This window comes from Megalops cyprinoides, chromosome 2, assembly GCF_013368585.1.
Source record: "Megalops cyprinoides isolate fMegCyp1 chromosome 2, fMegCyp1.pri, whole genome shotgun sequence".
Taxonomy (NCBI): domain Eukaryota; kingdom Metazoa; phylum Chordata; class Actinopteri; order Elopiformes; family Megalopidae; genus Megalops; species Megalops cyprinoides.
The window spans coordinates 10,292,912-10,319,994 of NC_050584.1; the positions used below are offsets into that span (position 1 = coordinate 10,292,912).

Sequence of the window (27,083 nt, forward strand, 5' to 3'; positions counted from 1 at the left end):
GAGGAAAAAAATAAAATTTAAAGTCAGGATTTGAAATAATACAGCATCAGTGCATTGATGCCCATAGCAATTCACTCATTATGATTACTTACATATGGAAATGAAAGAGAAAATTGATAGGAAAACCCCTTGTACATTTTCCTGTTTTTTTTTTTGGCTGGCTCTGCTTTCTCAACAACAACAGTCATTTGAAAATTTTATACAGAGCATACTTGAAATTCCCCACATGTTAAGCCTTTGACTTCAATCATTAACCTTTGACACAAATGTTGAAATGTTTAGGTTTAGCCTTACAAATATTTTCATTCTCCATTCAAAGCACATGGCTCACATGCACTGAATGCATACAAATTCAAGTTTAGTGTTAAGAGTGTTCTGCATTTTAGATGGTAGAGAAAGTGTCTTGAAAAGAATGGGCCTTTTGACTGTATTCAAAAATAAATTCATTGCAGACATGGACAGAGGCACAGACATAGGCACTTTGTTCAGCTAGCCATCTTTGTTAATGCATCTTGTCAGTCAAATGTGGAATTATGCTTTACTTCCTGTTGCTCCGGTTACCATTAATTGGATGTTCTTGTACAATGACAATAAGCACAAGATATGACCTCAGAACATGACAACCAAAAAGCAGCTTTAAAGTCAGCAGGTTAATTGCTGATTGTGTCTGATAGAAAGGTTTGTTACTTAAAGGTTTGGTACTTGCTGGACACATAGCCTTATGTGTCTATACTACCTTTGGTTTGAACTTGAACTTGAATTTAAACTTGCTTTGAGATCAGAATTAGCCTAAATCATTATACCAGTGGGATTGCTATACCAGTGGGTTTGTTATCTACTGGCTATGTTGTTATACTTTATGTTAGTGCCTGAATAAATAACTTTTGAATGCATAGTTTCCTAGAGTTTCATGGGGTTGCAATTCAGATTCATAATGGAGTGGCTGTTCTCCAGCCCTAGGTATGCCAACGCCTGAGCAAGTAACTTACCCAAACTTTCTTTTCAGACTTCTGTTTCACTATAGTTGGTGTGCTTTTACCCCTCTAATGCTGATCTTTTTTGCAACACAGTTATTCCATTTCATTTGTAGTTTTCCACTACTTCTGCTACAGAGTGCTGTCCTCTCCTTTCGGGAAAGATTATTGCCGCATTCATTTCTTCTTCATTTAAAATCACATACCATGGTATGTTTGTTGTAAAATTTTAGATCAAACTTAACAACTGTGCCTGTTGCACAGCAGGAAGAATAGAAGGCCATTCTTGCACACCTTCCATTGTTTTGCATTTCATTGATAGGAAGCATCACAAATCAGTTGGATACAATGAGACCTGGCAGTTTCGCTCAGCAACAAAGATGCTGGTTAGAAAGATTTCAACTCCACAAACTATAAATTGCATAAAACACAATGCCAGACCTTGATTCCTCAAGTGTTTTCATTCCAGTGTACAGCCTGCACATAATGTATTATGTAAGGGAATTATTTATTCTAAGGCAGCAGAAATCGCCAGCTCCTCATTCCACAAATCACTTGCCTAACTGGTAATGTTCTCATGCCTCATGTTCTTATGCATTCCAGGTATTCTGCATATTGTTTTGGCAAGTGTTGGGATTTTTTTTCTCTGTACAATTAACAATAGTTTCCTAATGGCTGAATAATTGTAAACTTTAAACATGATCATGGTCCATAAAGATGTATATGTTTATTACATAGAAAATTGAAAAGATTGGCAAGCTTGAAGAGATTAATCTTAATTATTTACAATTATAGTTGATGGCATTCACATGATAAGAAGCTGCTATGTTGATTGCATATAAGCAGTCAGACAAAGGGAATTAACACAAAGCACAAATCCAAATGTGCTGCAATATATCTATTCATCTGTCAGCTTTGTGTGTATGACAGTCATTGTTTTGGCTCTGATGCCATAATGAAATGGTTGTACAGATGCTGTGATGGATGAACAGTGTACTTGAGTTCATAGGCCTACACTTATGTATGATGCATTTTATTTTAAAAAATCATTTATATGAAAGTAAAGTAATGCATAATGAGTAAATAATGTGGGTAGAGATGTCAAACTAATTCCTTTACATTAAAATACAAAGCCCAAGAACGATGCACATTGAAGTTTAAAAAAGAAGAGTGTTTGCCATTTATTTGCGGTTTATATTTGGAAGCTATGTTTTGGATAAATGTCATTTCCAGTTTAATATTGAATCGAACTTTGTGTTTCAGGATTATCAAATGACTGTAAAAAGACAGCAGTTTAAGGCATTCCTTCAAACAAAATGTTCAATCTTTGGAGCATTTTTGGGAGGATGAACATTTCACTGATTTTTTTTATGTGTGTAGGTGCGTTAGGTTGCATTATAGTTTAGCATTAAGTCAGTGTGACTTATTTGAAACGGGTAATTGAATTGAATTGAAACAGGACAGTTGCCAGCATGAATTTTTAGTATGAATTGAGTCTGAATTATTGTGAGGCAGGTCTGGTGTAAATGATTTAATGCAATTAATGTATTCAAACCCCTAGGTATGATATTTGGAAACAAATGACCATTGTCTTCTCTCCCTCCTCTGGTACTCCGTTTGCATAATCCAGTGGAGTGTGCACTGATTTTGCAGAGAAATCTGGCGTGTTTGATAGAAGTATTGGGCATTTTATACAATATGTTGTGAATAACTATTTAAATTGATCACTGTTATTTCTGTTCCTTACACTTTGCTACATGAAAATGACATCTGAACACATCTTAATAATATATGAAATGTATAAAAGTACCATGTATCTTGACTTTTTAATAGTTTTACAGGTTGAAAAACAGTGTTGGAAAATTAGCATTAAAAACAGCTTGGGAGTGTACTTTCACTTTTAAATAGCAACGATTTCATTCCTTGGACATAACAAGAAGATGCATCAATGGACCACGTTCACAAAAAAGCTGTTTTTCATTCAGGACAGAATAGAACATGGCGTACTCCTGGGGTGCTCTGTACTGAAAACCAATTACTGTGTTTGGCATGTTTTGTCATAACTTGTCAGAATGCTAATTATCACCCATTCACCCATGCTTTTCTGTTGGACGAGTTGCTGTTCACTGGAGATCACTAAGTCCTTTCAGAATGCCATTATAGTGCCTTAGCACAGAATATCCCCACCCCATACCCCTTCCTTGCCTCATGCAAATGAGAAGACAGCTTTTTTGAAATATCTCTGATAAAAAAATAGAGTTAGTGTGTCACTCTTACTGCATGAATTAGTTTGGCCTTAACCAAATTTATCTGGTGCTCCAAATATTAGATGATTAACAGAGCTTGTGACATGAATATTTTGCATTTACAGAAAATTTCCCTGCTTTGTTGAACTCTCATACTCAGGTGGAAACACACAAAGATTCTATAAAGGTTTTTAACTGTCATATGTAACAGTTCTTTATTTTTTTCATGTACATTCCATGTACAATGCCCTTACTATTGTGTGCATAACCTGTAAGCTGTATCAGTGGAGTCGTTACCCAGCTCTCAAATAATTCATTTTTCACCTGTGAGATGTGTAAAAACTGTCTGTCGTGGTTGTTCTCTTATTAAGAATCTAGTGAAATGAATTACAGGAGTCTACAGTGCTACGTCAAAGGAGATAGGTTGTTCAAAGATCTGTCATCTTAATAGCAACATAACACAGCGGCTGAGCCATCCACCAAAGATAAAGACAGACGACACGCTATACTTTATGTAGTGCCATGGCCAGTTAAATGGTGATCCCTTTTCAAGTGTATCATTGTGTTGTCAAGATAGCGATTCCAACTAAAGGACGGATAGAGTGAGTAACCTCCTACTCAAACCTTGTGGAACAGACTATTGAAACAACTTTGACAGAGCCTGCCATTGAAAGCAGCACATTCAGTTTGCTCTTTAGTGAAGGACATACAGTGTTGCAGTGATATATAATGCTGATAGTCCGGTATTCTACACTACTTTGTTGTGCCTGGTTACTTATTGCAAATGTGGCCTTACCATAGGGGTTTTTGCTAGGTGTCAGAAATTTGGACAACATGAGGGAAAAGAGGATGCAGTTACAATGTTTGAACTTTAAATCACGGTGGAAGCTAAAAAAAAAAAACTAATGTTAATATGAACGCACATTTTAATTTTCTTGCTGGCCCATAGCTGACATAAAATGTGATAGCTTATCACTGCTGCAGACGTGCTTTCAGCAGAGAGGAGTCTAGCCTGCTTGGGAAAACTTTGCAATATAGCTAACATATCAAATCTAACTAATTGAATAAATTGTCTATCCATGCAAAGTAAACTTAAATATAATGAGTAAAGCTGCGTGTGCTCAACACTGCAATACAGCAGTCCTTTCATGATCCTGAGAGAGTGTATGTTGGATGGCTTAATGATTGAACAGATCTTGAATTGCGTGTGTCCAGTAAAAATCTGTGGCATGTTGAATGTGTGTCAACATTTTGTAAACGACTGGTTCTAAAGTAAATTTTGTGTCGTTGATGATGTATACCCTTCATTGACATTTAAAGAGGAGAGGGATGAACTGCCAGAGGAAGGGAGCGAAACCAAGACAGAAACAGTTTAAAGTACCACTCTTAAGTCATCTGGGGAAATCCAATGTGGAAAATACACAAACTGAGTGATGAATCCCAGGACCATGTGAAACAGCAGAATGGCAGGGTTTTTAAATCAACATCTTAATATACTATTGATAATGGCAAATAAATATTATTGGACCAGTTGAATCCTACCACAGGTCAACATTTGACCCTTCAAAAACTAGCCATAAATTACCCAATGTTGTACCCAAACTTTCAGTGAAAAGTAGCTTCCATTCAAATATAAGTATTCCCTAATGATTGTTAATAAATAAAGTTTTATGTTTGGATATTTTGAAGCATAGTGAGAACTAAAATTATAGGCTTATAGGCTTTTTAAATTATCTGTTATTTTACTGTACATGTCAGTCTCAAAACCCACTTACCTGAGTAGGATCTGTAGGCATGATTTGGTGTATTAGCAAAAGCTTGAATGAAACCTGTATTAGTTGTTTGTTTTGTTTGATTGTTTTTTTTACCATTGTACGCTGTATCGTAACAGTGTGAGCAGTGGCAACTCACGATTAAAGTAGCATTGCACATAAAAATGACATTTTTCAAACATAGATGTTAGATGATGTTGTAGACCTAAATGTGTCTCTGTTTAAATTTCAGAATCCATTAAATAGTATAGAAATTCTCACAGATGAAGTAATTTGCTTTGGACCCATAACCAATTTAAAAACTAGGCTTATATCAAGGATCATAAAGCTAAAATCTTTATGCTATATTTTGGCATATTGGTTGTTCAATGCAAAAGTCACAGATATTTTAAACGGAATGAATGAAGCCATACAGTAATGTTTATATTCTGTTTTGCATATTCATCTCAAAAAGTGAAAATGTGTAGATTCTGTTTCATTTTTATACTGTATTTGTTAATAAACACAATGTTGGATCTCCATTCAGAGCATTGTCAGAGAGTTGGCTCAATCAGAGGGTTGGCTCACTTGTTGGTCATTCTGTCTAGATCAGCATACAGTATTCTACAGATACATAGACAAATTGTTAGCTGTGCACAATGCATATCATATTCATATTGCACATTTAGAATATTCCAAGGAAAATCATTCAGTCATTTACCCATGAAGAGTTTGAGCATGTTTACTTGTAAAGATCTTTCATGTATTTGCCAGGTTTTCTATTTACATTTCAGTCTTGTTAGATAAAATTTTTCACAAATGTGTTGAACCCGTGTCTTTATTTTCTTGATAATTAACTGAGTTGGTGCTGAAATAGGGACTCGTGCTGCTCAATGCAGATTACACATCTCCCAAACCAAAGTTCATCTGCAACAGTTTGTTGTTGCATTTTGCTTCCATGCCAGAATCAAACAGCTCCCACCTCAGCTCAGTTGTCTGTGATTTGCATTTAATTATAATTTTCAGAATATATCATTTGAATATGCATTTTGAGTGGTGCCAGCTTGCCAAAATAGCACCCCCACGGCTGCTATTCAACAAGAGATAAAAATAATGCTCTCTAAATTGCATCACCATCACACAGCACATTTAACTTACAGCATAAACTCATTTTGTGTTGAAGAAATGATGGATTGGGTTCAGTTTTACTTTGTACTTATTTTCAACAAACTGTAGCATGTGTATTCTCTAACTGACAAACTTGTTTCACTCACCAGAGTAAAGCTTATTGTTTTCTCTGATTGTACATATAGCATAAATAGTTAGATCATTTTCTAACCTTTAGTAACCTAAACTCTTGTGTTGAAGAAGGCTTCATGTACAGATTGCTTGATCTGTGGTAGACTGCATTGAAGGGAATTTCAATTAGTGTCTTAAAGTATTGCATAGGCCAGGGGTGTCCAAAGCTCTCCTGGAGGGCCACTTGTCCTGCATGTTATAGATCTCTCCCTGCTCCAACACAGCTGATTCAAATGATCAGTTTGTTACTCTGTAGCTTCAGGGGTTCGTTAGGAATTGATCATTTGAATCAGCTGTGTTGGAGCAGGGAGAGATCTATAACATGCAGGACAAGTGGCCCTCCAGGAGAGGTTTGGACACAGATTGCTTGATCTGTGGTAGACTGCATTGAAGGGAATTTCAATTAGTGTCTTAAAGTATTGCATAGTCTATGCGGAATGTGGCTTGCTTTGAGAAAGTGCTGCTTCAAATGCAGTTGTGTTAACCCCCCCCCCCCCCCCCCCCCCCCCTTTTTTTTTATTTTGGTCAAAGGATTGAGTTCATGTGATTTCATGATAAGTCGAGCGAACGCGTGAGCTTCGTGTTTGTTTGTGCTGTACCTAGAAGGAATTATGTCGGCTCAGCTTTGGCTGATTTCTCTCCACTGTCCAGAGCGGAAAATTATCTAAAGTTTCCAGCGTTTCTCAGTCCTACTCCTGGAGCCCCCCTGCCCTGCATATCTTCTATCTATCCTTGCTCCAAACACACCTGATTAGTGTGATTAACATGCTGTTGATTAAATCAGGTGTGCTCAGCTAATCAAAAGTGCCAATGATGAGTTCAGTCAGGTAGGTAGAGCAGGGAAAGATGGAAAACGTGCGGAGCAGGGGGGCCCCAGGAGCAGGATTGAGAATCAGTGATCTAAACAATCAACTTCAACCTGTAGCGCCTCCTACTGGGCTGCAGGACACATTGTCTCAAGCATGAAATGAACAATAAACAGATGGTTGGCTCTGGAGTCTCTTCCTGTTAGCTTTCTGTATTTTGTGCGTTCTGCGAGAGGTGTGCTACACTGCATAAACAGAATTACTGACGTATTAATAACATAAATTGTGGACACTGGCAGAAATCATATTTAACATATTTTTCATGTTTGTGCATCGGAATCAGATGTAAGAGTTGCACTTAGGCTAAACCTCTGAGTTCAACAACAACATCAAATTCAGCTTTGAACTCCGTGTCTGAACATGCCCCATGATCAAATATGACTTTACATAATCCGAACATATGACATTTTTATTGACTTAATTATTTTGGCAGTGCTTCTTAATGTGGAAATATGGTCTAATTGAGGCTTCACTGTTTTAGACTCAGCACTCAATGTTAACTTGCCATCATCACCAATTCCTGGAATAAAATAGTTTGAATGCTTACATTCAGCTTGTAAACAGGTCAAGGAGGTGCATGCAGACATCCCTCTGGAAAAAACGTTTATATTTTTTATTTATTTTTGTCACTTGTGTCTTACTGTATTTTCTATGACTGGAGCTTCTACATGCTAAAGTAATACACATTTTTGCCAACAAGCCAGTTTGGTTGGAGGTGAAATGGACTGCCCCTTCCAGCTCTAAGTCTTTTGAATTATTTGTACTATGCACATGGGATAAGATATCCTGGAGTACCTGAATTTTTTGTAATGAGATCAGTCTTTTTTTACCGACCTACTTAAATGTTGTTCCATGTTAATGTGCCAACCCAGTGAAGTGTCTGTTGGTGAAAGAATAAGCTAACCTCTGCTGCAGACAATTTCCTCTTTGCAGCATTCTGTCTGAAAGACCCCGGTTGAGGGAGTCAGAAGTGCGGTTGACATCTCTTAATTTAGTTTCATTTGACTTTCCATTGCTACTTAGCATGTTGTTATTATTCATCACATTAGTTTGCAGTTGTGGATTTTCTAATGGTTATTGGTGAACAGAAGTGTAAATTTGTGTAAACATTTAGATTTAATATGATCATGCCGTGGTGTATAGGAAGTCAGACTCAGACTATTTCCATTCTCTCTGCAGCGTGAGAAACTGGATTGATACAGTCGCACCAGTGTATGACCATTTAATCATGACCAAGTGTTTTTTACCAGAACGTAGACTAGTGGAGGTTTGCTGTACCTGCTAAATGCTGCTTATTACTGAAACATGCCTGTAAGCCTTATCCATTATCCATTATTTTGCTGTATTTGTACTTGTGCATTTGGATTTATAGGTATGCACTGAATCCACATTTGTCCTGTAGATTCTGGGTGAATACTGAATCCAACCCCAGGTATTTGGGTGAACAGAAAATCATACACTGTTTACAGTCATGAGACTGTGACAGGTTACATTGTGTGCTTTCCACTTTACGCTTTTAAAACTTCACACTGTGAAATGGTACTTTTGCACTTGTAAGTAGTATCAGTCTTCCGCCACCAAGTCTGGCTTCATGTCCAAGACCATCATCATGCCAACAGCCCTGAGAATCTGCTCACCCTCAGGGTTGTCTGAAGTCCACTTATGCCTCTAGCGTCATTGTTTCAGTGGCATTTCTGTGCTTAAGTGTTGTGTGACATTTTTATGGCAAGGTCAGGGGAGTTATTGCCACTGCCATCGATCAATGTAGTGGGCCTTCCATTGGCATTTCGAATGTTGCACTCCAGAGAATGCTTCAGAAACAGGAGTTTTAACAAGGCAATACTATGAACTGTTTGTCTCTCTAACACTCAGAGATGGTTCTGTACTGGAGTATGCTGTGTGTTGCTTTCCTCTCTCACTGTGGAATATTTGTAGACTGTCATTATGCAAAGGAAAAAAAGAAATAGGTCCAGTGATTTTTGGACAACAGCCAGAAATTAGCCACCACTTTTGGCTTTTTTGAAACATTTGGGCCTTTATGTTGATGAGCAAGGATGATATTCTGACTCCTTATCCTTACTCCAAAAAATCTGATTGTGAATTCTAGATGTGGTGCATACCTAGATAGCACTAGCTAACAGGGCAAGAGAATTCTTCTAAAAAAACTTACAGCAGTTTCTGCTTGGTGTTTGAATTAGCAGGATTCGAAAAATGGTTCAAATTGATTATTTAGTAGCAGGAGCGTCGGAGTTCTTTCTGACAAGTCCGATCTCAAAACCCTTTCTTTTTAACAATAAAGACTTCACTTGCCCCGGAGTGGAACTTGCCTAGTTCCATGATGTCAATGAAAATGATTAATTTCTGTAAAAATGTCTTTGGGCCCCTGGTGATGTTAATCCTGTGTGAATAGTACTTTTGTCATATTCAGATTAAACCCACGATCATTTCTGGTCCTCCAGCAGAGACATAGGAGGAGACACTCCCACAGAGCTTCCCAGGTGGACTTAACACAATCAATATTTCCTACGGTGCTCTTGAATGGCATTTTGAAGTAGTCATCATTGAACATAAATTATGTCATAAATTGAACAATTTTAACTGATGGGGTAACCCCATCTCTGTCTGTTTACTGCCCACAGATGACCTGAATGAAGAGTTTAGCAAATGTACAAAAAAAAAAAAACACAGGGGGTCATGCCCCAGATTACCCCAAGATCACCACTTAACTGAACACTAATGGCTGAAATGCCTTGCGGAGGCAGGGATGGTTAGGGAGAGAGGAAGATTGAAAGAGTAGGCAGAGATAAAATGAGAAAATCAAGGACAGTGAGTTGGGTAATGAGGAAGCAACAGCACAATGATTTTGGGTTTGTTAAATAGAGATTGAAGCATATCCATGCACCAATTTACTTCTAGTTATTATTAGACCCAGAACATTGAATTTCAGGGAAAAAGCATTGCTTTTTGACTAGATAATAATGCTGGAACAAATAAGATGTATTTGCATGCAGACAACTTTTTGGTAGGTCCTTGTAGATACTTCATAAGGAGGGTGCTGTAAGCCCTTTCCTTGGCATTTTGTTAACATCTGTAGATTTATAAATTTACCTTCCATTCAGTGGCATACTGCAACATTGCGCAGACCCCCACAAAGTTCAGGAGGGGGCCCTTTGTAAGTTTAACTTTTAGTTTTGCTAAAACTATGTTGATGGCCCTTGGCGATCTACACACGGTTGAGATGTTGGTTTCAACGCGCGTGCCAAACCCAGCCGTTGTGTGTTCGTAGTGCGTGCCGCTGATTCCATTTCACCCTCAGTCTCAGCTAATCACGTGTCCACGCTGGAACGGTAGACTGTAAACTCTTGGCTTATTTGTATGTGATACGTTTATGTCAGTGAGGAGATTCACTGTTTCAGTACTGTTGAAAAGAGGTATTTATCTTTCCATTGGTCAGAAACCTTATTCAGCAAGGTCATGTTACTGTATATGTGCATATCGTATATTTATATTATGTATTTAGTATTTATACGTATGTAGCATTTTGTAATTTTAGTAAGACTGTTGGTTTACGGAGTGTGAACCACTGTTATCGTTCTTATGGTGTTTTTGTATTATGATTTGGAAAGATTGACGCTTTGGTATTAACTAGCCAGTCTTCATTATTTTATTATCCTTTGCAGTATGAGTGACACCCAGTTTTGAGTCATTTTTTTGTGGGTGTTTTCTTGTGCCTGTTTGGATGCATCACTCAGATGCTGTGATCTGTGCCTATTATCATAGATTTGACTCGCAAGATTGGAAGTAATCAAAATGCAGATGAACAAACAAGGAGAAACCCAGCTCACAGAGGTCCAAAAGAGGGTCCATTATCAGCTCACTCATGGGATGTGAAACTACAAAGCCCTGTACTTATTATTCTGAGCACCACTGCACAGCCTTTTAAGCTCTGTTTGATTTTCAAATCAATCAGTAATCAGTCCAGTAATAAGCTTTCCCATTAAGTACACGTCTGGAAGGTGTAAGCAAGCACACCAGAGGTCTTTCGGTGTAAATGCCTTACACATTGTGGATTTGTCAGGGTTTCTGTAATGGTGCCTAGGGGTATTGGCACCTTAACAGCATTTATCTTGATGATTTATACAATATGTGTGCATCAGGGCATGCTTGTGAACAATAAGGCTATCACTTTAACATAAACCACTGGATCAAGTTGAATGGAATCAATAGATCTGGCAGCATTGATACTTAGCAGTTGTGGCTTATTTGTTGCAGCACCAATCATACTGTTTACTGCACAGTATGATATATTAATCCATATTATATGTACAGGAGCGTATACATGTAAGCATCCATGTGGATAACTACAAAACAAACCAATAATGGAGATTTTATACTCTGGTTTATGTGTGATCTTTATTAAAGTGATCTTGTCAGTAATTTGTAGCACTTTTCTTTCTGTACAGAGTTCAAGTGATTACTGTGCATGTTCTTTACCAGTTTTGAGTTTTGTGGAACTACATCCAGTTTTTGCCTATCCCAGAAAATAAAATAGTACTGATAAGAGATACTGAAACAAAATTCCTTTCAAGCCTTCGGTTATTAAGTTGTACCATTACCGTATAATTTCAAACATGCCCTTCACTCCACAAATATTTTGCCCATAAAATCTCATGGTGTTCAGATGGATTTTCATTGCCTAGTGCAAATTAAACAGTGAGATCAATTATTCACCTCAGGGACCTGGCTCAAAGGAAAGCCAGCCATGGGATTTGGCACCCTGATAGCATTAATCACTGGCTTAAGGATAAATGCATCTTCAGTAATTCTCTTTTCACCTTTGGAGTCCTGAACTACAGGCTTACACTTTATTGAGATATTCCACAATTTTCTCTGCAGATATTAATTACTTTCTTATATTGAAGATGTCTAAGATGAGGGTTATGTTGTTAACCAAGCAGAATATGGGGCCAAGGTTAAAACTAAGCTATTCTTTCTTCCCCTTCAGACAAGGACTTGGAGAGATTGCCTGAAGACGTAGAATGTGATTATCATGGAAGCTGGGCGATTGAGTCCTTGGTAGAGTGGGCAGGGTACAGACACCCAAGGGTGAGGCATCGAGAATGATCTGTTCCTCCGTTATCCCATTAAAAGGACATTTAAAACCTCACACAAACACTGTCGCCTCTGCTGAATGGTTAGTGAGAGGTTGCATGCTGCCGTCAAAGCCTTTGCATGATTGTAAGAACAGTTAATTTCAAACATCATGAGCCCAAACCATTTTGCGACAGAGCAAGTCTTTAATTTGCGTTATTCAGGGAGGACAGTGATCTTTTGCTGCCTTCAGGAAAAATGGCCCCTTCGGGCCTTTTCTACAAACCAAACTTTTTTTTCCCTCCTTCAATGGAGACAAATACAACATCAAAAGGAGTGAATGTGTAGTTGATAATATAAAATCCATGAAACTGCATCAGCAACAGCTGTACCCATGGCCTTCGATACAATATACATGACACTGAATGGCAACAAAACGTAATGTATATTATCTCAAAAGACAGGAATTCAAAGTACAGCCCAGCTGCCTTTGTAGCGTATAACTGATGAATCAAAGAGAATGGTGGGATGAGATTTTTGTTTCATATCACTGGATTTATCCACAATTTTACAATTAAAAAAGAGGAGACAAATTTTGTAGAAACATGTTGCAGGTTTTGAGGCTTGAAGAGACAGAAAATCAAACATTTAATCCTAATTACCTAGTCTTAAGTATTTTGGAGACATATTTAAGTATACACCATGCATGCGAAAGACATTTTCTAATACTTCACTAGGCAACTTATGGCAAACCCATCTAACATTTACAGCATATACAGAAGTGAGGAAGTATATTGTAGGCCTGTTAAAATTCAAAGTTTCTAGCATTAATGGTTGTTTTTGTTTTATTTATTTGTATGATATTTTTTCTTCATAGGATCCAACCAGCTTCTAATCATGCAGGGAGAAGACAGAAAGAGAAGGAAACTGAGTCTGAATTCCAAAGGCGCATCGGATGAATATTGTCTAAGAGTATGTCCTTTAGCTCCCACTCATGTTCAATACATTTAAGTGGGACAAAACAAAATCTCTGTCTTTTACTAACTAAGGCTGTTGTATTTCAGGAGAGACCAAGAGAAGATGAGTCAAAGATGAAGAATAAAATATCCAGTTCACAAGGTGAGCTCTTACAGTAAGCACGTATGGTGTGCTGGCATTGTCAATAAATACTTATACATATGATAGTGTTAGAATCAGAGAATAAAAATAAATATAATTTTATGATCAATGTGTTATTGTCTGTAATATGTGTGAATAGTTTGAAAAGTATGTGTGGTCAGTTTCATGGCTAGAAAAATTTATTTCTGCCAAATTTCCTTTTTTGTACTGAATAAGTCATTTGAATGTGGCAGGGAGAATGAGTGTGTCATAGAATCTGTTGTAAAGTCTACCCTGAATTCAGATATTACTCATATAATTAAACGTTTGTGTAATTTTAGAAATAGCTTATGCAGAAGCAAATGCTCAATTACTGTGCTTTCAGGTTGCAAGCAACATTATGATGTAGCAGCAAGAATATTTATTAATAAGGCTTACACAAACATTGCTTGTTTGAAGAACAATGTTAATGTCCCTGCCCTGAAAGTGGCTAATTCATTGTTTTCCTGAGTAACTGTGCTTTTCTGCAATAAAGATACTGTCTTCCCCTACCATTCAATTATTTTTTTTAACAAAAAGTAGGTTCAGGCATGGGGGTTTGACCCTTTTTCAAAGGGGAAAGAGCTGTTTTGTATCAGATGTGTTCTGAATGTGATTGAGAGATGTTATCTGCATACAGTGGTAAAGTGCAGTGATGTTTTTTTTTTGTGGAGCAGTCAATAGTAAGAAGAAGACATGGTCATGGGATCAGTACCTGGATGAGGAGAAGGCCGTAGCAGCCCCAGTGAGAGCTTTCACAGAGGTATCACTTAGTCATTCCATCAAATCTGTATGGATTACTCAACTTTGCAACAAAATGCTGAAATGTAATTCAAAAAATAATTTTCCATTCACATTCCAGTTCCAATTCCAGTTCTGTTGCAACATGAAATGTAAAAGAATCAACTGGCACAGTTCAGTTTGTGTTGATAAAATAGGATTGTGCTGCACAGTATTATGATGGCATAATCATCATTGCCACATCCTTGCCTCTAAAATTACATTTTCATTCATGGTATGAATAAAAAAAAAACAAAAAACCCATGATGATCTTTTAGGGTCACACCAGAAAGTCAAAATGGATTACTCTTTGAATGTCAATTTTGGTAAAGCGTGAAGTGATACATTTGTTGATGTTGTGGGTACTCAACTGATAATTGCCAGCTATATCTGTAAGAGCTGAATGTTTCTGAAACATGTAAATGACAGTAGTTTGTCTTCCTTTCCTGCTGTTCCTTGGGGGGCAGTTCGTATTTTTAAAATGCTCTTTAATGACTAGAAATGCTTTGGCAAGTAGCTGCATGTGTTGTTTTTTTCTTATGCCTGTGCATTGTGGACAGTGAATTTACAGCTTGCAGTAAAATAATTGATCATAGCACAGTGTTACCAGTGCAGTTACAATATAATCAGTCTTCAGCATCCGCGGGGAATAGCCTGACAGTTGCCCTGAGGCACAGAGTGAAGTCTGTGGCCGCCGTTTGTGCTGCTGTTTCTCGGCCACCCCCCCTTAGCAATGATTCATGCCGGAATAAATCCTCTCCTACATGCAGCGTACAGATGAGTTTTTCTGTGACAGGATTTGATGAGACATCTGTTCTTTCAGAAGCATAAACAGCCGTTTCTATAGCAACTGAGCTGCAGAGACACATCGCAGTAATGCCACCAGCTAAGAAATGCAAACACAATAATATTGAATTAATTAATCGGTCTGTGTGCAGAAATGTCTTTGGATCTATTCATTTGTTGGTTTTAATCTCCCGTTTGACTGTTATGTTTTTTTTTTTTCCCCCGTCCATTTCCCCACAGTATCAGTCCTTCCCTAGTAACAAGAATGGATTTAAGGTGGGGATGCGGCTGGAGGGCATTGACCCGCTCCACCCCTCCATGTTCTGTGTGTTATCTGTGGCGGAGGTGAGTCTGCAAAATGGGCTGTCCCTGCTCCGTAGATTTCGAGTCGCATCTGCCGCCATTCCAGCCTCAACATATTTGGAGCGCTGCTGTGCCTGTGGCTCAAACTTTTGCACGCGTTTTGTTTGGAAATGTATATAGCGTTATTCCCGATTTTCCAAAGGTGATTGGATATCGGCTGCGCCTCCACATTGATGGATACTCTGAGTGCTATGACTTCTGGGTAAATGCAGATTCTCCTGACATAAGGCCCGCAGGCTGGTGCGAGATGACAGGACGTAAACTCCACCCTCCGAAAGGTGAGCTCTGCGGTCTGGCTTCACAGTGTGCCTCTTAAATGCAGCAGAAATGGATTGTGCTTCTCATACAGCCAGGGGTATTTAGATCAAAAGATTTTTAGTAAGTAGATTAATGAATGATGCATACTGCATCTTATTCAGTAAAGATGATGCTTAAGATTCAAATGTTTCGGCATACTACATTCTGCAGTGAAATTGCTCAATTGTTTCATTCTGATTGCATGTTCATTATTAACTCAAAGCCTTCATCACATGTAAAAGATATATCTTCATAAAAATAGACGTATATTCATATATATCTATTAATATATATGGTAATAATTTCAACTACATTGATAATATGTAAGCTTACATGTACAGCAATAATTTTGAAAAAAAATGTCTTTTCACATTATAATTACTTTGTTGGGGCTCAGTGAATTTAATCTGAGTCATCTGAGCCATTTAAAGTTGGCACAGCCTGTGAACTGTGAAGTGAGAACTGAGATCAGTAAATGAACTCCATTATTTTTCTGACTGCTATTCTCATGTGCAACATCTCTCCCTGCGCCATTAATTTTAGGTTTTAAAGAACATGAGTTTAGCTGGGCGAAGTACCAAGAGGCTTGCAATGCTCAAGCTGCACCAAAGAATCTGTTTAAAACCCCAAATAGTGTAAGTACTGTGCTTGGTGTTGACTCAACAGACCCATAGTCTGGTCAGCGATATAGCACACTCTGTCTGAATCGGTTTATAGAGAAATGGTTGCTCAATGACCACTGGCATCATTCTGAAGTGGTGAATATGAGTACAAAGAATTTTTTTGTTTTCTCTGTTTTTTCTAACAGGGTGGGTGTTAAATTTCTATGTATGTTGTGTTAAAGCATTTTGGCAGATAATAAAATTACTATTTTGGATAGATTTTAGATCCTTTTTCTATCATGACCTTGGAATTGTGTAGTCTTTGCGGGTAAAAACCGATTGTTTGAATTCTCAATTCCAAAGAAATCTTGTAATTACTATGAGTAAATTTGTCTATAAGTAAATATTTACCAAGTGGCATTGGCATGCCCTAATAAGCTGTTTTGTGACCAGACGGTGACAACCTCAAAATTTCAAGTGGGTATGAAGCTGGAGGCTGTGGACCGGAAGAACCCCTGCCTGGTGTGTGTGGCGACTGTAGCCGACATCGTAGACAATCGCTTCCTGGTTCACTTCGACAACTGGGATGACACGTACGACTACTGGTGAGACGCTGGTTTCTTGTACATGCCTTAGATATTCCTCTAAACTTGTGCTAAATTAAAATGTTTGTTTCTGGTAGGAGCAGTGGCCCTTAGTAGGATCAATGTTGGGAGAGTAATATTGTTCATTTAGTGGCTCAGTCCCTGGTCAGAATTTATAAACCCTTGGCTTGGAATTAAAGACAGGGCTTCTATAAACATAAAATTTCAAAAACAAGATTGCAGGTCCAAATTCTGTCTAAACAGTTATATATTTTTGCAAATGATAGTTTTCATTTCTTGAGCAGTTGTAACAATTTTGCAGCTGCTGATTTTCATAAATGACTATGTTTACAAAAAGATAATGTTTAAGGTTATGAAATGTAACATTTTCTTGTTCTAGTCAAATTTAAAGAAAAAATATGGAATCAGAAAGTACAGTCAAATGGATGGAAACATTTTGACTGTATTTTTTATGGTTTAGATAGACCTAATTATTAGACCTTCATCTGACAATCTTTGGATAATGTCCATGATGGAGATTATTTATTGTTTAATAATGTGTAGTTTAAAGCAGCTGTCTGTCCTGTAAGTGTGTATAATTATAGATTTTACTGACATTTGATGGTTTTACAATATAACTAAATGTCTGTTGTCCTAACAGTATTCAGCTGTCAGGAACAGTTTATCGTAACAATGCAGCTTGGCCCATGGCCATCTAATACAGTACTGTAGCTCTGGACTTAAATTTGTTTTAACAATCTGGAAGAAATGATTTATGTATTCTGATACTTGGCACGAATGTGACACTCTGACATGCGGTCTGTAAAAATGACTGATGAGATGAATCCAGCTGTTTTGTGTGTGCTCCTATATCCGTTACACTTTCTTTTGAACTAGAGCAGTATTAAATTCCATTTAATAAGAATAATCTCACCTACAGGCAAACTGCTTAAAGTTACAAAAGTAACTTAAACTTAAACTTAAAAAGTATATTTCCACACCTATTTCAGACAGATATTAAAGGAGAATGAATGTGAAATGTGGAACCTCATAATTGGGACATTTCGTGTTAAAGTAAACTCAGCCTTGAATGAATATTTAGTCATGCAGACAATAGAAAACTGAAGCTGCACTGATGAGTAATTTTAGAAGATGTTTCGGTTTGTGTAATGAAAGTATCATTCTGTGTCACATAATTTCATTGAAAAGGTCACAACATTGTAACACCATACATTTTCAAGAAGAAAAGGAATAACCTCCTGCCCAACATCATGAGGAAATATGACATGTGGTTTCTTGAATTTAACAGTGAGAAAAGACAATAGTTTCCTTATTTTGTCAGCGGTGAGTGACTTCATCATCTTAACAATATAATTGTCTGTCAAGTTAGATCTGAAGCAATATTATTGAGAAGATTTATTTCTAGTGGAAGGGACAATTCACCAGCAAAAGTGATGATTTGATACGTTTACCTTCCTATAAAATTGCTAGTGTTTATTCTCTTATATCTTGGATCTGGTCCTGCACCCAGAAGTGCACAGAAAGATGCCCATTTCCAGTGTCCATATCCTTAAGGCCTAGCTCTCTGCAGTACTCTTGTTGTGGAATTGTGGTCTGCTGAGATTTGGAGCTTTGGCTTGCTCTGAAATGATTGCTTAGTGGGGGCTATGGTTTCTAAATGACCTGCCTTGATTCTGAGTTGATGCATTTGCATTTAGCCCATAAGGAAGTTACCTCAGCATTTTAGCTCAGCTGAACGGGGTCTGCTTTTTGTAGCACACAGTCTGCCGTACTGAATAGTGTGATAAGCCATATTTAGGTTCTTTACATAACAACTGAGCAGCTCAGGGCACCCTTGCACAGCATTAAATTTGTCATTGTTTAAGAGGAAGCAAAACATCCATGTGTTTAATAAAGACCTACAGAGGATCCTTTACCCCTTTGGAAAGTTGGCTTCTTTGTTCATAAATGTGCTTCAATTATTGTAAGTGTCATGTCAGAATAAATGCAAATTAACATGCTTAAGAAAAGTGGTCAGAGGTAGATTTTGCTGACCACCATTTTAGGTATTGTGGCATGGCTGCCCCCACTGTGCTCACCCTAGGCTTGGATTTGGCATGAAGTATGTGGAGAAAATCATCATCAGTAGCTTCCGCTTTGGTTTTCACACCTAGGATTGCTTTGAAAAAAGTAAGTATCAGAGCATGCAGTGTTGCGTCTTCATTAGAACAACCAACAATGGCAAAAAAGTAAGACAATATGGCGGTAGTGAAAACTTTTATTGCCTCGTGAGCAGTGTTTTGTCTTTTTCTGGTATTTCGTGCATCACTGTACATATCTAATGTTACTCGACAGCTAAATGTAGCATTCTGGGTAATGTAAAGTTTATTGTCGGTTGCAGATGTCTTGCTAGTTAATGAGAATGACAGTTTGTAGAAAATGAGCTAGCGAGCTAACCAGCAAATAAAAATATTCAGCCTTGCTTCAGTACACATTAAAGTAATAATACAGCAAGTTAATCTTCAAGTACCACCAAGTATCCAACAATAAGTTCTCTGTAATCAATGCAAGTAGCTCTTTCAGTATAGCTGTGAATCTGGTGAGAATGTGTTGGTTCCAAAGAGGGCTGAAACAGGTCTAAAAACTAAAGAACAGGGCCCAAACTGCATTCAATCAATGACAGCCATTCAGAATGAATGAATGTTTGATTTTAAACAAAAGAAAAATATCACTTTTTAAATATAAAGAAGACCATGTAAAAGGAAAGGTTGTTTTACTGTACTGTCCCTTGATGTTCAGAGACAAGGGAGGGCCTGCATTATTTTACATACTGTGAGTCTCAGAAAATCTTTCTAGCATCATTGCTAGATTGGCAAAGGAGCGCCACTCATTTTCAGAACAGCAAAAGGGAAGAGAAATTCTGTGTGTAACCAAAAAGCCCTCAGGATTTCCCACTTCATTTGCTGCATTTGTAAAGATGTCTGCCTGGCTTTCCTTTGTGAAATACGTGCTGCTTTGGAAAGTCCCTTAGCCACAGAGTACATTAAACAACATGCTGAATTGTATTTTGAGATTTAAAGTCGTTGTGGGACCCACTTATAGTCCACTCACTGCTTGTGTTTATCTTGCTCATCTATCTATTTTGTTGACACTGAGGGATGTCGTGTGTCGAGTGAGGAGAAAGCCCTTAGTTTTATCCACTGTAGAATTTCCCTTGTCCCTCCCTTAATTACTTTTTATGGTGGGTCAATTTTCTAGCTGTGGAAACCTTGCTCCATGACTTCTTGGATATGTAACAGTTTTTTTTTTTTTGTTTAAAGATGCAAACATCTGTGGCTTTGCTGTATCATATGTTAATGTTGATGTGTGAAGGGCTGAATTAAAGTCTCATTAAACACGGGCCTGTTGGAGCATGTTGTTAGGCTTTCATTTTGAGGCAGAAATTTACTTATCCCACAGCCAGGGGATTTTTTAAAATCGTTATTACTGAGCAAAACATAGTAGGGTCTTGACCCAGTTGTTTTGTTTGATCTGGGGAGGGCAGTGAGGCATTGTGGCTGTGTAACAAGGAGTCAGACGTGGCTCCTGGGTTTCAGAAATCTCGAAAATGTTGCAGGGTTAAAGAAGTCAATGTTGGCCCATTGCTGTGGTGACCACAATGTTTTTTTTTTTTTTATTTCCACCCCTATTAGAAGTAATTTTATAAATAAAAAAAGTTGTCTTAGGTCATAGGTTGAGGCCCCATATTGGATTTTTTGTAAAACACTTGAATATTGGCTTCTCATTAATCCTCACTATGCTTATCCATAAGTAATTTGAGCATGTGGTCTTTGTATAAACCTGCCTTAATTACAAATGAAAGGTTGGTGTGTCAGAAGACTTTCCACATGGCATGTCGCATTTATCTGCTTTGGCAGTTTTATTTGAAAATGAAACCCCAAGGAAGGCTTTTGGATGGATCTCCTACACATTTATAAGAGCCTCTATCTTTGTGTGTGCTTGGGTTGCCTAGGTAAAATGGATTAATTTAACTTTGCTTGAAAGATAACAACATTATGACAAACATTTAGTTTAGCCTGGAAGCCTGGCATCACATCTACTTGTACAGTACTCATCCTGGGGATACATTAACACTTGTAATGATTAATGGATTCTAGCCCATGGTCAGACCCCTAATCATACCTTTTCATGAACACTACCTCCGTCACTCAACCCTCAGTGCCTCACACATGCATACGGAATGACCGCTGGCAGACAGCCTGTGAGAGTAATTTATCTAGATTGTGGAGTTTAAATAATTCTTTTGTTCTTGTTAAATTGTAAGATCAACAAATGGGTGTGTGTTGTCTAGGGTGTCGTTTTTATTATTATTATTTTTTTTACAGTTACATTTACATTGGCCTGTAGTCTAGCTTGCTATTTTGAATAGCAGACCAATGATAGTTAGAAAATTACTTACGTGGCTGAAGACAGGGAGAATCATCGATGGGATTTTATGTGACTTACTTCAGTCCATCAGTTGTAAAGAAAAAATATCACATTAAATCAGAGCAGACCAAAATTGTTATTTATTTTTTTCAGAAGTCGGGATGTTGAAATTAGTTTATTCAGTTATTCTGGTATAAGAAGGTAGAGTGGCTGAGTGGCTAAGAACAGGATTTGACAAACTCCATAATTTTGACAGAACTTGCAAAAGGGATGAGAATTTAGAAGAGCGCATCAGTGGAAAAGCTTGATTAAGCCAACTAGATAGAATACTGGTTGAACATGCAGTAGATGGTGGTGCTCATCTCCAAGCGGTAAAGCATCACAACAGTGTGGGGAAAAATAGAGCAGTTTTGAAATGTTTGGTGAGTGCATCCAACTTGATGGGGCCACAGAAATTGGCTTTTAACAAGTACGGAGAGGGCAAAGATTCTGACAATAAGGACAACTACAAGGAGTTAGTTGAAGTCATTGCCAGGTATGATGAAGTTTTGGCTGGGTGTTTTGTATCTTGTCGCTGAATCAACTGTGTTTTCCGGTATGTCAAAAACAACCCAGAATGATCTAATTTCCTCTGTTTTGCTACTCTGCTAGGGGAAAAAAGTTATCACAGCTCCCGTTTTGCATGGCGGATAGGCAGTGTCAGCAGTTTCATTCGTCACACCCAGCTGTCCATTGTCCTACATCATGTAGATGTTACAGGAATCATTCAAGAGTGCTTCATTGGTTTCTTAATGTTTTGGATGGTCATGATGCATAGTCAGTGTTTACTTTTGAATGCATTGTGGTGCATTATGCATGATTTGTCTTATTTGTTTTCATACCTTATTTGCAGTGTTTGTTTTCATTGGCAGCAGGCAGTTTGCAGTGAAAGGACAGCATTAAGTTCAGGAGAGACATAATTCACAGGAGCATGAGGCAGATTATGGTAAATTAATGGGAGAACGAGTGTAATGTTAAAGTAATGTTTTGTGGATTGCATAATTATTGAGATTTTTGTTTGCATGTAGTTACTTTCTGATTATTGCGGATTTATTTAATTTTACCTCAGTTTCCCGTGCATGTAAATAATGGGGAAGGTATGTGCAGGAGAGGACATGTTTTTTTTTTGTGTGTACTGTTAAAACCCACTTTCAGATTTATATTAAATGTATTTCAACATTGTTAGCATTATGATTCGGACATGTTTTCCAGATGTCGCTGCTGCTACCATGGTTTTGTGTAGAGTCATGTCACTTTTTTTCTCTCCAGTTGTGGCACTATAATGGTGACAGCAGTGCCAAATGCACTCCCAAATAACACCCCTCCCCTTTCTCTTCAAGTACGTACTTGTGTGATATCATGTGCAGCATGGACTCGCTCACTCATTTTCCTCATTCACTTGCATATTGGGAGGCAGCCTATGATTAGTCTAAATTATTAAAATGCTTGTGCATTAATATAATATGATTTATTGGTACTTTGTTTTCCTTTTGCATCTGGTGAACACTCAGTTTTTGATTAAATTGGTCACTTAGGTACATGTGTACACATTCCTTTTCTCCTATTGTAAAATTATTATTTGATAAAATTATTATATGACCTGCTTGTGTAATGTTTTTTTCTGAAATTTAAATACAATACTGGCAAATGTATACAGAAAATTGAAGTTTCATTATCTGTGTGAAGAAAGAAAAAAAGCAATCATAGCAGTCCTAAGTATAATTTTATCCATGTGTTGACAAAAAGAAAAGAGAACTATAACTGAGATAGCTAATGTGAGAATTCAGGGAGAAGAAGTGGTTTGAGGTTATCATTTTCACATACATGTGGAGAAGGCTGACATTTCACCATTATGGTATTTTGAGAATTGAGAAAATAATGGTGCCACCAACAGGCAGTAACAGTAATAAACTTAGGTGGGGAAACATTTTTGATGTTTACTTTGCAGATACAAATGCCCACAGGCCTCAGTGATGAATTGCTCCTGAATATACTGCACTGAAATCCATATGGTGCACTGTGGGATGTTTTTCAGTGAGTCCCTTTATAACAGGAAATATTGTTGTCGCTGTATAATTTATTTTTCCTCTCACATGACAGATTTTGTAGTATGAGGCATGTTTTCAGCACAATGATTTACTAATTATTAACAATAATATATAGTAAGTAATAATGAATTAGACTAAATTTTGAAACCAAAGACGTATGAAAGCTTTATGGTTGTAATTGATTTGATGTAGAGAATTTGATTACTGAAGATGACGCTGTGTGTGTTTGTGTCTGTGTGTGTCAGATGGAGAATTACACATTCATCTGGATGTGTTTGGTTTACTGTCACACTTTGTTGCAATATAGATTCATATGGAAATGTGAACCTTTAATTAACCTTTAACTTAAATAAACTGGTTCTATTGGCATTAACGTGAAGATAAGCATATTTCAAAATACAGAATTTACCGATGATGATGATGCTGTGAACATATATTTAATATTTTTGTGTATGTTTTCTTAAATGACCTTTTGGGATTGTAAGGGGGATAGTATGCTGAGTAGTATGTGTTGTTTTTCCACTAAAATGGATGTAATATACAGTTTTTATCAACTAACTTTAAAGCACAGCAGCTGCTGGTACAACAGAGAGGTATGTGAGGTAGCTGCTACATACAGGCATGTGGGGTAGCTACTATGCCTGTACACACAGGCCCATATAATTTCAAGATTCTTGGATGTTCCAGGTTTCTAGAGTAGCAAGGGAGTTTTTACATAATTACAGAGGTTCAGGTGATAGTAACAATAGACAGTATAGACCATAACCTGTAATTTGATATTTCAAGATTAATATTTAATATCTAAAAACACAAGGTACCCTGTTTTTACTGTAAGTGCCATTGTACCAGTCTGGTTGAAATGCTGCATGTTCAACTGAACACATGTCAAGAGCCCATCGTAAAGACTGCAGAAATGCCACTTACTTTCTCAGCTTTGAAACAGGGAACCAGTGTTTGCTTTGACCGAGGTCAGTGAGCTCTTCTTGTTCTACCCAGGAGACAGCATGCACCCACATTTGTCTGTGAACGTGTGAGTCTTACTAAGAATTTACTGATCGTGCCAGTTGTGCCAGGTTTGCTTTAAATCATCTTTCAAGCTGTATCTCTGGTCTACCTTCCACTCTATCTATCCTATCTATCTCTGTTTTTTATTAAAAGCGCTCCACACTAGTTTAGCACTTAACTCAGTATCTTACTAGAGAAGTATTGCTACTACAGTAACTGTAGTAGCAATAACTACTCTTAGCATAGTGATACACTTATTTGGAAGTCGCTCTGGGTAAGAGTGTCTGCTAAATGACATAATGTTATGACATAAAATCATATTCTTAATTTTCTAAGTGGTTAAAAATTGATAATCTAGTACAAGTTCCTCTTTTTCTGATTTGTCACCCTTTTTTCTCTTGAAGTTAACAATAACTTTTGCCATTATAATATAAACTGACTGTAAAGCTGCAGTAACGGATTGTGAGGTCTGTTGAGCACTTGTGTGGTTCCCTCTGCTCATGAAGCTCTCTGTTATACTGACACTGTCCAGCAGGAGAAGCTCATTTCCCTGCTGTTGGATTAGACCGGGTGCCTGTGGAGTGTCCAGGAATCGCAGCTCTGCCCAGCTACAGCTCATTGCAGAATACACGGGTGCACACACACACACACACACACACACACACACACAGCTCCTCACTCACTGCTGAGAATATGTGGGAATCTTACAATTGAACCTGATATGCTAACCGACCTCTGTCTGTATATACTCTGTACACCCTTTACGATTGATGGGTAGATAGAAATATCCATAACGCCGGATGAATTTAGGTGTATGCTCAATAGATTCAAATTGCGTGTGCAGGTGTGTGTGTGTGTGTGTGTGTATGTGTGCGTGCACACGCCTGTGTGAGACAGAGAGTATGTGTGTTTGTGCATGTCTGTTTGTCTTAATATCAGAATAATGTCACTATAATACCTGGCAACGGTGTTTTCTGTTAAATGGTCTAACTCTACAGAGATTTGAATCTCTGACATTAAAGTGCATGCACTCAGAATCAGAAACATGAAGATGTGTAGTACACTTTGAAGTGGTGTGCAAGCATTAATACACACGGTTTTGCCTCAAAGTAAGAGTATATCTGTTCGCAACTGTCTGGATGTTTTCGTGCACCTGTTCCCTTGGCTTGCTGGAGGACAGTTGGCAAGGACCTATGCAGCATGTGCAAAGCATTACCAAACATAAGAAGCCAGCTCACCATAACTCACGTGTGGATGGATAAGCATTCCAAACTTTTCTTGGAAGATAAACACATAAATCAGAGCAGCTTCATTTAAAATAATATGCATGCATCCTATAGAATGTACATCTTAGCATCATGCACTATACAGCATGTGATACCTTTCAGATACCTTTTAATAGTTTTTTTCTTCTATGTGTTTATGTACTTAATATTTATACTAATCAAAAGGACCTGATAAGTTTACTATGTCCCATTTGCATACGTGATTGATGGGAGGGGTGTGCGCTGTGTTTCAGGTGTGATGCCACTAGTCCACACATTCACCCTGTGGGATGGTGTCAGGACCATGGGCGACCTCTTACAGCACCTCAGGGTGAGTAGCAAGACCCCTCCATGCTCCTGAACCCCGAAGTATGACCTTTCACCTTCCTGTGACCTCCTCTTGCATCTGACCTTTGATATGATCCTCTCACTTTTGATAATAGCCTGAGATCAAAACGTGAGCTTTGATTCCACCTAATTCAGCAGAGAGAAGTTTGCTGTTTAAGAGTGGGCTGCCAGTTGTACAATTTCATGTAATAAATGTTTTCATCCTCACATTAGTTTGTATGAATAGGCTTCTTTGTTTCTTTAGGTTCTGAGAGAAAGTCACTGCCTGTTGCAGTTTGTGCGGGAACCTCTAGGTTCAGCCCTATCGCACGGACTTCTTTCCTTTGCAGAGCTGAATAAAAGGCAACTGTAAATCAAGATCAGAAAAAAAGGTTGAATCTCTCCTGCGCACCTGTCATGCGCTTCGAACTCACCTTTCAGTTTCCCCTGCAGCCTCACTGTGATCTCCTTGCGCTGCTGTTACCGGGTTTTGATCAGATGACAGGTTTGCCATTCAGTCTACGCGTTCTCCTATCGATCCCTGCTGTCAGGGACATGAACATTGCAGCACATGAGGAGGCCGCTGTATGAACTGCAGCATTTTGTGTATCCTGTTAAGGCTGCTGTTTTACTAGAGATGGGCCTTTCAAGCATCTGCGGCGCTCAGGTCAAAAATGACCAAATACTCAGCAAAGAAGCCTGTCAGAATCATTTGAACAATACTGCGTTATAATGAAAACTTCTTGTTAGTTAGACCTGACGGAACAATTAAGGATGGCCAGGTCACCATATATCAGCTTGACTCCGGGGATGACTTTCGTTAGGTCCTTGAATTAATATACTGTATCCTGTAAAAAAAAAAAAAAAAAAAAAAACTAATAGCAGAGTGCACAGCATCAGTAATAAGGCATGGTTCCTTGTATATTGTGAATGCCCATGACCAAAAGACCTCTTTGCTCAACAACGCTTTCCTCAACGTCTGTGAATGGCATCAATGAGTAAGTGAACCTTTTGAGAAAACAGCAACAATGTGCTGGCGAGATCAAAGCATGCGTACGTGTTTGACTTCTCATACTAAAATATTGTCTGGTGGGCTCTTGAGTGGCTCAGATGGTTAAAGGGTGTGCTTTGAGCACAGGCTAGACCTCACAGCCCAGGCTCAGTCTCCAGTCTGGGCTGTGGGGGTTTAGCCTGT

At 38.0% G+C, this 27,083-nt stretch overlaps 1 protein-coding gene across 2 annotated transcripts in view; it reads left to right on the forward strand.

Annotated features, from left to right (window-relative positions):
- The window catches only part of LOC118772664 (lethal(3)malignant brain tumor-like protein 4), an 87,492-nt gene that overhangs the window by 1,727 nt on the left and 58,682 nt on the right, over positions 1–27,083 (forward strand). For both annotated transcript variants that reach the window (XM_036521195.1, XM_036521196.1), the window contains exons 2-10: positions 12,142–12,242; positions 13,105–13,199; positions 13,292–13,346; positions 14,042–14,127; positions 15,171–15,275; positions 15,436–15,571; positions 16,134–16,225; positions 16,646–16,797; positions 25,816–25,892. In XM_036521195.1, coding sequence (XP_036377088.1) covers positions 13,125–13,199; positions 13,292–13,346; positions 14,042–14,127; positions 15,171–15,275; positions 15,436–15,571; positions 16,134–16,225; positions 16,646–16,797; positions 25,816–25,892 — 778 coding nt within the window. In that variant the 5' untranslated portion in view covers positions 12,142–12,242; positions 13,105–13,124. The remainder of the gene's footprint in view (positions 1–12,141; positions 12,243–13,104; positions 13,200–13,291; positions 13,347–14,041; positions 14,128–15,170; positions 15,276–15,435; positions 15,572–16,133; positions 16,226–16,645; positions 16,798–25,815; positions 25,893–27,083) is intronic.